Consider the following 15314-nt stretch of genomic DNA (forward strand, 5'->3'; position numbering starts at 1 on the left):
TGTAAAAAAAACATAGGAAATACAAGCAACTGAAATAACTTTAGTCCCAAGAGGTCAAACTATATAAAGGATACCTTTTCTACTCTCATGATACTGGCTACAGGAGATCAAGATCAGACTAAATAAACAAGAAGCTTTTCAGCTCAACTCCAGTGCTATGTCCATTTTTACATTGCTAACATAATTGTTTTGCAAAGTTCTCTTTTGTTTTTAAATTGGCAAAATGGGATTTGGGAGACTAGATGTAATTCTCTAATGACCCTGCTAAAAAGACCAGATAAATTGGTTTTGAAAAATGAGGAGCTGTTCAAAAATACATGTTCCTTGAAGCCACCACTATGTAGTTTGTCCATGTTGATTAGCCCAAAATTTAGTTGCTACATGACCTTGAATGGACTAGATTTGGTCTTTTCTATAAGACTTCAAGCATCTGAGAGTAAAAGCTTGGTGAGTAGCTGAAAAGGGGGCCAATCACACCCCCCACTCACTGATTGATTTGACTTGGAGCAGCTCATTTACCGAAGGAAACTGCCTGCATTGGAACATCAATGTCTCCTGTGTTTGTGGCCACATTGTTTTATCCTGTCCTTTCTCAGATTCTGTTTTGCATTCAAAAACACACTGAGTAAAGTTAATATCATTTTTGAACCTCTTGTTGATATAGGCAATACAGGGTCGGTCTGTCACCCAGCAAGACCGGGATTTACGTGTTGATTTGGGATTTCGAGGAATGCCAATGACAGAAGAGCAGCGACGACAGTTTAGTCCAGGTCCACGCACAACTATGTTTCGTATTCCAGAGTTTAAATGGTCTCCCATGCACCAGCGGCTCCTGACAGACTTGCTTTTTGCACTAGAAACAGATGTACATGTTTGGAGAAGGTGGGTTGTTGTTTCTTTTTTAACTCCTGATCTGTGTTTCCATCAATAAGGAAAAATTAGGCATGTTGGAGAGGGGATATTACTGGGATGGTGGGGAGAAAAAGAGTTGGTGTTAGCTGCAGTGCCGCTCTGTGTCTTCTCCCTTCTCTTTTTACCCCTTCCCAGCCTGGAACAGCTCAATTTCACAGGTAGTAATTCCTGTTTTCTTGAGGAGTTGTATAAATCCTGAATCCTAAACAAACTGAACTGCTCTTCCAGCTTATATTTAGCATTAGAATCTACTGCCCCTCTTCCAAACAGGATGACTTCTGCTAATGGCCATCTTCCTAACTGATCAATTAAAATAGCTTGTAACTACCTGCAAGGTGTATAAATAAAACCTCTTTCCTATAACATTTTCTGAGGAAACAATCTATTGACAAATTTTCTTTTGCATGCTGGCTCCTGGTTGGGTTTAGTCTTGGTGATCATATAGTATTTTATTACAGCAATGTGATTTCCTAGTGGTTTTGTACATTTTGTACATGTAGAGGTACTCTGTAACTATAATATAAGGGAGACAATTTAATTTCCACTAAAGAATAGTTAATTTTCACAAAACTTGAGCATAGTTTTGTCAAAGGAGCAATTTTTACTACATTTAATTTCTGGTTTGGTGAACTGTTCTGTGATACTCACTTGGAAATAGACAATTTTGATACTTTGCTTGTGGCCAAGTATATGGGGTGTGTTCAGATAATGCTTGAAGGTTAAAGTTCAGATTGTATATTTTCAGTTGATGCCTTTAATTTTTGTTTGCTGGCCGAGAACAAATGTTGCTTTGTGGAAAGGCCACACTTACAGAAAGAGTAGCCTCAATATTTTCACACTGGGGTTTTATATTTTTCGGGAGTGACTGTTTCACAGGACAATTGCTCATCAGTTAGGAGTTGCTGATATTTCAACTAATGTTACGAGCATCTGTGGCTTGTGGAGCTATTATTAAGGCTAGGTTTATTATCAGTTAGCAAAGTTAATATTGAATCAAGTTATGGCCATTTTATTGAGTTTCCCCTTTAAAACAGTAGCAGGTGTTATCATCAGATGTTATCAAGGGTGCACCATGCTGCAGCATGGTGAAATTTATATTAAATAGTTGCTTTCAGGCTGCAGAAACAACTCCATTGCCTTCAGCAGAACTGCCTGTGAAGTGAAGTACTGGTTGATGGAATAAAATGTTGGAAGATGTTGTTCTCAGCTGAGTATTTGAATATAATCCTGTGCAGAAAGAGATAGCAATCAATTTGTTCATTAGACTAGCCTTGTTGATATTTTTAGACAATTTACAGACAAAGTTTTGTAGACCAAACTTTTCCTTTTCATTAAAGGAACATTCACAGTATGGTCACAAAGAATATATTTATCTAAAATTTATTTTAATTATTTGTTTTTAATCCTACTTTTCTTCTGTCATTGCAGTCACTCCACAAAGTCAGTGATGGACTTTGTCAATAGCAATGAAAATATTATTTTTGTACACAACACAATACACCTCATTTCCCAGATGGTAGACAATATTATTATTGCTTGTGGAGGAATTTTACCATTGCTGTCAGCAGCCACATCCCCAACTGTAAGTACAATATTCCCACCTAGTGGTCATATTACAAATTGTTGTTAATAAAGCAAACTGCTATTTTCAGCTGACTCTTCTTCTTTAGGGACTCCTATTCCCTTTCTGCTAATTCCTTCAAGAATTTAAATTTATAATCAAACTTTGCACTTTGATATACAGAAGGTTTATAACATTTTGCATTTGAAATGCTTATTTTATCAGAGTAGTAGTACTTAATAAGAATAATATTTCATAGCTATTTAATATTTCATTTAAAGGGATGACTATTAGGATAATGATTCCTGTAACAAAACAGCATGATGTCTACTCATTGATATTCATAAGCCTTTTTTGCATGGCCACTATTAGTTTGCATGCCAAATGAGACCCGAAGTCGTCCCTTGCCTACTCTGTTTACTACTTCCTTCAGTAGATCCTTTCCCCCATTTTTTTTTTAATCTTGTATTGAAAATAACTTATATTTTTATCTCCTCAAAGTTGTAAATTCTTAGCAGATTAAAGCTCAGGCAGGCAGAGTATCATGACTAAAAAGGGAGAAATATTTTATTAATATTGCATTATTGATGAGAGTAATTGTGTTATTCGAATGGGATGCCTTGTCTGTGCATTTAATATCTGTGACTATTTCTTCCATACTAAATGTCATCTTGAGCATTCTGTAAAAATGATCTGTAGATAATATAGGTCTTTGAAAGGGGAGCCAATGAGACCTAGAAAGGACTAAGAGACTCCTCTGAAATAATGTAGGTAATAGACATTGGAGACTGCAAATGTGGTTTGCAGTAAAAGCTCAAATATTTTTTCTAGCCATTCAGCAATTGAGATTACTTTTTTCTTTACTGCTCCTTCTAGTTAAAAAACTTTTTTTTTTGCAGATTTTATTTGAATGGTATGAATGTATGGGCTGGTAATTTGCTAAACATTGATGTAATTTTCAGACAGGCAATTAATATTTTTTTTATGCTCTCTCTTTACTATTTTAACTGTGTTAACTGGAAAAATATTTGCAATAAGCAAAAGTAAAAGACTACAATTATTGTCTGTGTCACAAGAATAACATTAAGGTCCTGATTTTGCAAGTTCTTCATTGTAAATATTGACAAGTATGAGCAAGTACACACTGAGCCATCTTGAAACACAGGCTGTACTATCATTCTTTAAAGGACATTGGGGGATATTTTTTTAAAGCAAACATTTTAGGCATCATTTGAAAATGATGGTGTTATGACATATATAAAAATATAAACTAGGCACAACATTAATTAGGCTGTAGTTCCATTGAATGCCCTTTGTGGGTTTTAATTCTTGTCATGGTGTATGATACTGCAGAACCATTCTATGGAATAATAATTTTGAAGTTCACCATTTCCATCTATTTATTTTGGAAAATATTTATGTATGTGTGTGTCTGTATAGATAGTTCCCCGACATAGCCTTAATAGTTACACATCCATTGTGTGTCAATGCTGCCTTGTTCAGTAGCAGTGATTTTCATGCACTGATACAAAAGACTACATTTTCTAATTTGGTTATTATGCACATATTTCTCCACTATATGGGGACTATGTGTATTACTTGAATGCTTAATTTTACCACCTGTCTAGGTCAATAAAATAAAAATAAATTGTGAAATAAAGTAATTCACCTAAAGTTTGGTTTCTGGCTTCAAATTGAATGAATCCTACTGTGTGGAATTAAAAAATATATAAAAAAGGCTTCTTCCTGCCTATTCAACTCCATTCCCGTTCCTCATTGTCCATCCATAAAGATTAAAAGGAAGATGGATTTATTCATCACTGTGACATATATGAAGAGTGCAGCCCATCCTCCCTCCTTAGAGCAGGTGCTCTCCCTCAGTCTTGCTGTGAATCACAGTTTCGAAGGGAGCAGATGCCCTGCTGGGCATCAGACCACTTGTGAGTATCCATCATATGATGAATGAAAATAAGTTTCATACTGATTCTCAGACTTCTAATGCTTGTGCATCCTTGAACTGCTGTGGAGAAGTGGATGGATTGCTGGTTCAGAATGTATTTCTTCTCAATCTTGAAAGGGCAAAGTAGGCCACTGAAAGCAATCAGTTACAAAAGGCTGCCTCATCCTCCTCTTTCCTGAAGCTGCTAATGGGAAGAGAGAAGAGGTTTGAAAGTGGAAGATTGATATGACATCTCCACTGCATAAAAACACTTACAGCAGGCCTGCTACTAGCCTCTTTCTGCCAGAGTAACTCTTTAAGGGGGAAAGGACTTGTAAACTTTCTCCCTCACTGACTCAAAGACTCCCAGAATCACAGAACGGCTGAGGCTGGAAAGGGGATGCAGGAGGTCACCTGGTCCAACACCCATGCTCAAGCAGGGCCATCTACAGCCAGTTGTCCAAGACTGTGTGGAGACAGCTTTTCACTGTCTCTGGGGATAGAGACTCCATCACCTCCCTGAGCAATATGTGTCAGTGCTCAGTCAGCCTCACCATGGAAAAGTATTTCTTGATTTCCATGTGGAACCTACTGTGTGGTAATTAAGTACATTCATGAGTAACTTCCTATCCACAAGGTGCAGAGTTAAAATTTTGTGTTGCACCTCCTGAATCCCTCCCAACCCCAACCGTTCTTTTAGTCTGTGTAGTTCTGTAATGGAAACTGGTCTTGGTATTAGAAGTCCAGTCAAGCTGTGTTGCGCTTCTCTTCCAAAAGGAAGCTGTTCACAGGCTGCATAAACTGCCTCACTGGGTCAGCCCAAGGGCCCATGTGCTTTAGCATTCTGCCACCAACAGTGGCTGTTTGCAGCTTACATCAAAATGCAGAAGTCTAAGAAAGCATATTGATTGCTCTAATAACACTCTGTTTCAGCATTTAGGATTTTAACAACTAGAGAGGGTGTTTGAGCTGTCATATTTAATAACCGCTGAGGAATTCATCCTTCTAGACTTTATCTAATCTTTTTTGAAGCTACTTACGCTTTTAGCTTCCATAATATCCTATGGCATTGAGCCTGACAAAGCAATTATATAACCTTCAAAGCACTTCTGTCTTTGTTTTACTTAAGCCTGCTTAAATGCATAAAGTCACTATGTGCTTTACTGTTTATACTATTAAAAGAGTGGTTAATCATGTCTTTATTCAGCTCCATATCCTGTATGACTTTGTAGGATTGAGTCTTATCTGCTGGTGTGCCTATTTGAATCCACACCGTCTTCTTCTTGTTTGGTCTCTGATCCTCCATATGTCTGTTCTGCAAAGCTTTTCTGGAGGGTCAAAACCCTCACATTTTGTAGATCCTGTACAATACATATATTCAATTTATCAACAAGTGTGAGCTCATTTTTACTTAATTTCTTCCTTCTTCACTTTCATGAATGGTGGCACTCTTACATTCCCATTGAAGGTCTTTTGGGACCCATATTGAAATTTTAAAGTAGTAGTTCTTACTTATTTCCTCTTAGTATAGTTTATTTGTGGCCTAGATCATGTATTTACAGCCACTTACAAAAAATTAATTCACTTTTTGGTCTGGAATAATGAAACATGAAAGCAAAAAGACTATAGAACAGACAGCAAAGATCATTCTACCCTTTAACTTTGGGATGATTGAAACAGGGATGGAATTCATGAAGAGATTAGGGTAAATCTCAGTATTCACTTGCGGTACTTACATGTGGCCTAGATTTCTAGCCAATGGAGATCTACTCAACAGAAGCAATTTATTCAGATGTCTCTGATGTAGACATCATGATGGGGATGTCCCTGTAGGGTCTGGCTGGAACGATTGTCAACCTGGAGCTCAAACCAGTCTCTTTTTATGAGATACCTTGTTTTCTAATGGAGAAAGACAGAAGCACATAGTTCCTTTTTCAACTGTCTCACAGTCCTGCCTGTTCACAGTTCATTTATTTCAGTGAATCAGCCAGAGTTCTAGCAAATCTGGGCCACTTGTTCTTAAGCAGTCCTAAATTCTACTGCAAAACTCTCTTCTGAGCAATCTGCTGTATAGTTAGTTGCTCTTACATGTATCCCATTACCTCTGATTTTTATAAAGCAGTTCACCTATTTTTCATTAGTAGAACAGAATATTAGATGCTTGAATTAATTAAATGTATTTGAAGAAAAGAGCCAAGAATAAATTTAGCAAAATTACTTCCAGAATGCTGGAGCAATTGAAGTTTTAGGGGTTTTTTTTTGTTTGTTTGTTTGTTTTTTGTGTGTTTTTTGGTGTTTTTTTTTTTTTTTTTTTGTGCAACAGATAGTAGTAGTGTTCCCTCCCTTGCTAAAAAAAGTTGTACTGTCACAGTTTCGTTAAAACGATGAATGATTGAAAAATTCCCCATTCCAAAAATATTTTTTTTTCCTTTGCATAGTTCAGATTTTGAGTGAAATGGCAATTCTGGGCTGGGTGGAAGATTATTACGTGATTCCTTGCCTGCTGTAGAACAGGCAGTCTTAACTGTAATATAGAATTCCTGTAATATAGAATTCCTTCACAGTGGAACTCTTTTAATAGAAATCTGCCTTTTATCTTGTGGGGTTTATTTTTGTTTTCCTTTTTGGTCTGGTTTGGGATTTTTATTTGTTTGGTTGTTTTTTTTGTTGCTTTATTGTTTTTTTTTTCCTCTTTTTTTTTTTTTTTTTTTAATCTAGACTAGGATGATCTGAATAGAAAATTTTAAATATAAATTATAAAAAAAAGAAAAGAAAAAGATGCATCTTTAGTATAAACAAACCACTCAAAAATCTGTGGGTAACTCAAGAGTGCAGAGAAGGTTATATGTTTGTATGGCATACAGGACAAAGGTTACTGTAATTCCCAATCATCTATTCCCACAATTTTTAATATTTCACTCAATTTCAGTTCTATACTACCTCTATCCCAGGATCTGTACATGGACTTGCTTCTAATGCTGGTGTTTTTAAAGTGTTGCCAATTGTATATATGAAACAATTTGAAATGGAAGAAAATATTAACAGAAAATATGAGCAGTTTTTTTGATTTACAATATAATCTGGAGTGTCTTCTACTTTTAATTCTGATGTCTAGTATATTAAATTGGGAATATTCGATAACTCTGCTACAATTATGGGGAGGTCATAAATTACAAAATACTATTTCCTTATATTTTCTCCTTTCTGTTGGGGATGTCTTTGAAGCTTTCCAAAAAAAAAAAATGCAACCATAAAGAAGACTTTATTAAGATGTTGTGGAAGTGTGAAAAACAGGACCTGTAAGGGAAAAGTTTTGCAGAAGATGCTTTCTGTTAATAGAAGCTGGTTTACAGATAAAACATTTTGTGTACAAACTAGCAATTGGAAGGAATCACTGCTTGCTACAAGGATAGCAGCTGTGACAAAGACTTGAGGACACTGAGCAAGGCAAAAGAAATTTGAGGAGTTTAAATATATGTGACAATTTAGAACAAATTTCCAGACCCCTTGCAATCAGTTTGTTTTTCCACTTATTCTAAGAAGTCTATATTCAGCTTCTTACTTGCAGAATTCAAAATATCAGCTCTCAAATTGTGATCTGGGGGCTGCTGGTGTTATATGAACTGTCCACAAAACTCCATTAAACATTTAATGATGGCCTCATTAGGTCTGTGCATTAAAAGCTGAGATGTATGACCTGTGTAGAGTGTTAGCATTATCATGTTCAGGACTCATGTGGTTCCATGGGTGCTCTGTGGTCTACAATTCTGAGAATCAAAAGTGGTAAAACTGATATGAAAGTTGTCAGCTAGTAATTGAGAGATAATAGCCACAAGTTAATTCTCCAGCTGCATCCAACTATGAAAAGATGAAGACACATTTAAAAACTGGATGAGCATTGTATTTCCTGCCCCAAGAGGGAAGAAAACAGTTCGTTTCAGCTTGTTTTTCTTTTTGTTAGATTAGGTTTTTCCACTGTCTAAATTATAGCAATGATAACTGACATATGCTAAAGTTTCTTTTTATTTTTAAAACAGAACCAGTGAAAACTTAAGAATTGGTGCCTAGCCCAATTATTCTGTGATAATAGAGTGGTTCTACCTAAAACTAAACCATAAAAATTTAACACACATATTTAATTGTGAACAGTGAAATTTGAAGGCCAACTCAGTCTGAGTGTCTTAGTCTTGAATTTTTTTTTCCTGTGGTTAAAAACATTGTCATATCTAGTTTGATACTGGTTTAGGTTGAAGAAATCACACCCAAATGTAATATTATAATGACCTATTTTGTAGTGTATTCAAGGGAAGAGCATTATGCATGAAGAACCAGGATGCTTGTTGTAATTTATATTTGTTTTTTCAAAGCATTTTAAACATATTTGCCATCTCATAAAAGGATTAACTACTTTAGAATATTTCAGTTGATTGGCTTGTTGTAAAATGCTCATATCTATGTAATTAGTTAAAACATTACTTTGTTTTGCATTGCTTCATAGAATTATTTTATGTATTACATTAAAGATGTACATTGCTTTGGAGCAATCAATGTTTACATGAAGTCTATAATAATACAAGGTTTAAAGTTTTCCTTGTGCATAGCTATCTTTGACAAGTCTTTACTTTCAAATGTTCACGCTGAGCTTGAATGTTTTCCTGTTTTAAATATAAATTAAACAAATGTATAATTCCAAGATACTAATTTGTTTCAATTTACCTTGTAAATTTTAGTTAACTTAAATAATTTTCTTTTTCTTTTATTGTTGTGATCTGTTGTCTGTTTTGTCTGTTGCATGTCCAGGGTTCTAAGGTTAGTATTGCTGCTGTAAGTTTCAGTTTTTTGCATTTTCAAAAATATCTTATTTTTGATCATTTTATATTATGGCTTTTTAAACTTTTATTATTCTTACTATTATTTTCCTGTATCATACAGTGGAATGTGAGTAGGATTATATTAGGTGTAGTAATTAACTTTTCCTACAATATTTCCATTAATAACCTAATGCATTGTCAATGATGGTGCTTGCTCTTAGCTCCTGGGCTGAACATAGTCAGGTCTGTGAGCTAATTTAGGTTATAAATGCAGGTGTCAGTAGAGAAACTCTTTATGTCCTGAACATGTTCATTGTATGGGAGACTTTGTACTGCTCTTAAATTACACTGAGTAGTTATGGAATGGTGATCTGTTCACTTTTCAATGAGTTTTAGAGATCCCACTATCTAAAATATTGGTGATACTAGAAGGCAGCTTGATTAATAATGGGATTTATTTTAGACACTAGTGCAATACCATGTGCTGTATTTAACAGGTAGAAATTATGGTAAGTTTGGTGTAAAAAAATTGTCAGTTATTATTTTTCCTCCATGTAGCAGAATTTTAGGGAGATTTGTAAAAAAAAAAAAAGATTCTTTTTAATTCAAAGTTTGCTAAAATCTTGCTAAAATGCACTAAAGTCTTATATTAAGTGAATTTACTACATAAAATATAATACATGCAAAAATAAAAAAGCAGTCGTTATTCTGAGTGGTTTAAGACTATGATTGGCACAATACAGTTGAAAATTGATAAAAATCAACATCAAGCAATCAACATCAGGCTGATCAAGTGAGCTTGATGTTATTTCAAGCATGAGTTCAAAGTTCAAGTTTCCATAACCACATATGAGTGTTTCTAGCAGACTATTACGGCTATAGATTTTTGCGAATATATTTTCTTTGGGTGCTTTCAAAAAATCTTCCAATCTGTTATAAAAACTCCAGCAATCTATTTTTCCAAAAGGTAGGAACAGAGCACAAACTAAACAGGGGAGCCCTGGCCAAATAAAATAGGAGATAGGCTGAAAATCTGTCTTCTGAGAGTTGTCATTTTACTATTTTTCTAATATTATTGGGCAGTCAAACAGATGACAGCCCTTCCCAAATCACTCATGTGACCGACATACTACATCCTTAAGAAAAATTAAATGAAGGGCTATCTATCATTATGGTGACACATGCCACTTTGTATCTTTCACCTTTTGAAACAATTGTTTCCTTAATACTGTTTGGCACACTTTGTACTTTTATAATTTTGAATGTGAAAATAAGAGTGAAAATTCAAAAAGAATTTGAAAATATTCTTCAAAGTAAGCCATGAATGAGGCTAATAACGTTTTAGGAGTATGGAAATAAACAAATATTTTGTTTTCTGTATTTTTTATTTCCTTTGGAAGGAAATGACTTTAAGAGCACAATATATATATGTATTTTTAAAAATAAATGCTTCTAAGCAAATTAATAAAAGTATAGAAGCACAATGAAAGTACTTTTCAAAGGGACTAAACTATGTGCTCAAAGTCTTGCAACTGGAAAGCTTGTTGACTATCACTAAGAATCAGCCACCTTTAAACAAATTCTAGAATAGTATTTAGGCATATAATTCTGGATGCAGACAAGTATCACACATTCCTATTTTCAATTTGCCTAGCTCCAGAGGTAAAAGTGTTTAAACAGATATTTTTTGTTTTGGATTAAGCTGACTGTTTCCTTACTTATCTCACTGTTAAATACCTGAAGGCATTTGAAAACATGACTCTGGACATCTAAGTGTCTTTTTGGAGAAAAAAATATTAGTTTTTAGAAATATTAAATTAATTCAGAAATTTTCTGCTGATTCCCACTAAGGAGAGTCTAATATTAGGAAAAAACACAACTTTCTGGGACATGTGAGCTGCACGCCATGTCACTTGTCCCTTTTTACTTTCCCTCTATTGTTGTCATGTGGTAGCAAACATAAATTGGAGAATTGGACTCTGTCAGGATTCTTCATGCTGTAAACATTCCAGGGAAAATTGATTCATGGAGACAGAGTGCAAGACTGTATGTTTTTTCCCACTCCACTCCTCACATTTGTTTATATGAAAGAACATAAAGTAAAAGCTATACATAGAGTAATTCCTTTAATCTGTTACCTGTTTGCATAGCCTATGGAAGAATATAAGAATATGTTGCACCCTTTTACACCATGCATTGCTTTATTATCTGCCCTTACTTTGTCTTTATGTAATTGCTAATAACTTTCTCATTTATATTAGACTTTTTCTCATCTATTACAGCATGTAAATGTAAATGATTTTCTCACTCTTCATGCTGCCTTACTTTGAATTTCACTCACAGCTTATGTTAATGGTATCAGTATGAGATTTTTAAATAACTTTTCAATCTATATGCCATTAAGCATAACAATTTAGATTTCTATGTGTATATCCTGCCTTTATATTTCAGTTGTGTGTTCAAACTGTTTAATTCAATTATCTCCTTTTAAAGACTGAATTGGAAAATATTGAAGTGACACAAGGAATGTCAGCAGAGACAGCAGTAACGTTTCTCAGCCGTCTGATGGCAATGGTTGATGTGCTAGTATTTGCCAGTTCTCTAAATTTTAGTGAGATTGAAGCTGAAAAAAACATGTCTTCTGGAGGTCTCATGCGACAGTGCCTAAGGCTTGGTAAGTCAGCAGACAGGATGTATTCAATAGTTATTTACAGATCAATGGGTTGGGATGGATCAAATAGTGACATGTACAGGAAAGGACCTTGTGGGTAGAGCTTGATGTGATAAAGTAAAAATCCCATTTATTATTGATTTGATAAGTTTTTAAGGCCGATTCAATTTAGTCATAAGAAAGGCATGTCTGAAAATGTTCTACCCTAAGTAGTTCAAGTTGTATATATTCAGGGAGAGTAAAAATATTGAATTTAAGGCAGTAAACAGACGATTTTTTTTCCTTAAAGCTGCTCTGCTACCTCCCTGTTGCAGTTTTTCATATCCAACTCTCCATGGAATTTGTAGGACTCTATAGGCTTTGTAAAATAAAGAGTGGGATACTTGAGTGCTAATTGATGTTCTAAATATAACATTGAAAAAAATATTCTAATTTGTGGTATTTTCCTTTCTTCTTTTAGTTTGTTGTGTTGCTGTGAGGAACTGCTTAGAATGCCGGCAAAGGCAAAGAGAGAGAGTAAACAAGACATCATTAATTGGCAGCAAAACTCAAGATGCTCTTCAGGGTGTAACAGCATCAGCAGCAACTAAGGTAACTGAGCCTTAGGTAACCGACAGCAATGATGACAAGTCTGAAGCACGGCTTTTTTAGGATCAGAAAATAATTGTAACTGCCTTCTCAAATATTTGATAAAAATCGACATCAGGAAAAGCTTAGGTTTTTCCTATTAGCTGGTTTATGGTAAAAGTGTGTAAAAGGAGGAGGCTTATTTGAAAGATGCAAACCTTGATGCAGGAGTATGACTGTAGCAATTCTAACTAGCTTTTTGGCCTATTGAAAGAACAAGTCTCCTTACTCACTTCTGTCATATATATCTGCACAGATTTTTTTATTCCATCAGGGTACTCTCCAGTTTTGATGAAATCGCATCTCAGTGGAATATTTGAGTTACAATAGCTTCAACAGACTTTTGAATGCATATTAGGCATCAGTATTAACTATCTGCTTTTAGAAGTGAATTTTATTGGATATTCAGTTACCACTTAGTTTTTCCTGTCTCATTAATTCATTCTTCTTTTTTTTTTAAATATATTTTTAAATTGTTTACAGCTTTAAGACTTCAGGAATACAGAAATTAAAATCTGAAATAATCTGGCAGAGCCCATGACTAAAATATAAGACATTGCATGATGTAAAGGATCCCTTCTCTTTTGCTTTTATATTTTAATTACTAAATCTCTTTTTTTCTTCTCTAAAGACTTTTTCAAATAGCTGTGACAAAGTTAACTCTTTTCACAATATTATTTCATTAAATCTCACAAAGACATTACCTTTTTCAATATTGTCACATTCAATGCAAGCAAAATCACTAAAAGGAGACTTATAGGTGTTCAGGCCTCACATTTAATACATTTTATTTTTTAAAGGAAGCATGCTATTCTATCTTTTTTAAATAGTAGTAGTTATTTTATCAGTAGTCTGTAATAAGTCTCAGTAAAATTCACATTTATTTTTTATATTTCTGTTCAGCATTTTTAAATATAACATGCATATTAGAAATAATTTATTGTTCTGTTATGAAGAAACTATAATCTGAAACAAACTTCTGTGTGAAAATTATTATCTTAACTCTGTCTAGAGATACAGATTTTCCAAGCTACTGGACAGATGTAACAATTTATCTCTAAATAGCATTAAGACAATAATTCAAAGCATCAATTTATTTCTAGAGCCCTTATCTGAGTATTATGTAGAATATCATCTAAGATTGATGTAATAGCTAAAAAAAAAAAAAAGATGTCAAATTAAGGTTCTAACAGAAATGCTTTGATATTTTGAGGGAACCAAAAAATCTCACTACTTTTTATTTTTAGACTCCCCTTGAAAATGTCCCTGGAAATCTTTCTCCCATAAAAGACCCTGATAGGCTTCTTCAGGATGTTGATATTAATCGTCTACGAGCAGTTGTTTTTCGTGATGTGGTGAGTAATGTGTGCTGTAATTCTTTCTTCTGCAAAATCATCACTTGTATTTTGAAAGAGATTTTGATTGTACTCGAATTAAAATATCCTTCATGTGTTGTACTTCATATATTATCTGCAAACTATCCACTTGTGACTTTGTAACTACCAGCCACCTTCTGCACTTAAAAATTATATTGATTAAGCTATTTCAGATTAGTAGTTAACTGTGTTTAACACTCAGCCTTAATCTTATAGACAAATAAACACAGCCAAGATAAATCAGTTACAACTTATGTTGATTAAAAATTGTTTTACAAAAGGTGTCAACTATTTATCTAAACAGGGTAGAAAGAAGAATTATTATATATGTTACAGAAATGCAGCAAATCAGTTTGCAAACACAATTCTCACCTCTGCTGAACATATTTATGTATGTAAACATATATAAAACTGTTTTCCAGATTTTTCTGCAATGGTTTTTAGCACAAAGCTGCAGCACAATATACTTGTTTTTGTTTTTTAATGTTTTTGAAGGTAGTACAATAGGAATTATTACTGTCTACCTGCAAGTACATACATTATGTTTAAATTCTCCAGCCTGAGTTCAAAGAGGCAATATTCTGTCACCTATTCTTTTCTTAATTAATGGAGAAAAGAATACAAGAATGCATGTCTCTGGAACTTCTACAAAATAAATTAATAAGAGAATTTCCAGTTATTTTAAGACTTGCAAAAACATGCAGCCAGGTCAAATAACACCCAAAACCAATGGAGAACAAGCACTGGATTTGTAATAGAAAGTACATACTTGTGGAATTGAGAAAATATGAAACTATAGGAGTAGATAGAAAAAGTTTTAATTTTATCATGTTAAGTTTTATGTGATAATAATAAAAGACATTTCAGTTGAATTAGAGAAATTTAATCTCAGTCAGGATCTAAGCCATAGATGGCAGTTTCCCTTGAACAGCAGATTACGTGGGATGAGAAGAAAAGAAGACAGCAAAGTTATAGTGGTCCTGGCTTTCACTTAAATCAGTCCTGGAAACCTAGGATTGCTGCTGACATCTCCTGTGGAAGGGGAAATCAGAATGTACAAGCTGGGATTTATTTCTAGAAGAAAAACAAGGGTATATTCTCCCTGCTTCTATTTGCTACCAGAAACTGTTATGCCCGCTTATACTAGAGAAACATCCGTGAGCTTCTCAGTAATTGTACCCCTTACCTCCTTCTGTCAGGGGCCTTCACAATCTCATCCTTGGGGCAGCAGAAGACAGTTGCCCTTGCTGCCAGGAAGCCTTTAAAGCACTCTCAGAGTAGAGTCAGGCCTCTCTTTTGGAAAGTCCATTGACTCCACAGACCCTGAGATTTGTGTAGTTGCCAAATTACCTCCAAAATTCAGTACTTAATATGTGCCCTGTGTGTGTACTACTCCACTGAAAATCCACTCAGCCTT

The 15314-nt window shown here is 34.4% G+C and overlaps 1 protein-coding gene across 2 annotated transcripts in view; it reads left to right on the plus strand.

Annotated features, from left to right (window-relative positions):
* The window catches only part of NBEA (neurobeachin), a 457382-nt gene that overhangs the window by 145803 nt on the left and 296265 nt on the right, over nucleotides 1-15314 (plus strand). For both annotated transcript variants that reach the window (XM_054003372.1, XM_054003379.1), the window contains exons 23-28: nucleotides 665-882; nucleotides 2341-2494; nucleotides 9213-9221; nucleotides 11717-11897; nucleotides 12355-12485; nucleotides 13769-13876. In XM_054003372.1, the coding sequence (XP_053859347.1) occupies nucleotides 665-882; nucleotides 2341-2494; nucleotides 9213-9221; nucleotides 11717-11897; nucleotides 12355-12485; nucleotides 13769-13876 (801 nt within the window). The remainder of the gene's footprint in view (nucleotides 1-664; nucleotides 883-2340; nucleotides 2495-9212; nucleotides 9222-11716; nucleotides 11898-12354; nucleotides 12486-13768; nucleotides 13877-15314) is intronic.

Source organism: Vidua macroura, chromosome 2 (genome assembly GCF_024509145.1).
Source record: "Vidua macroura isolate BioBank_ID:100142 chromosome 2, ASM2450914v1, whole genome shotgun sequence".
In the NCBI taxonomy this organism is placed as follows: domain Eukaryota; kingdom Metazoa; phylum Chordata; class Aves; order Passeriformes; family Viduidae; genus Vidua; species Vidua macroura.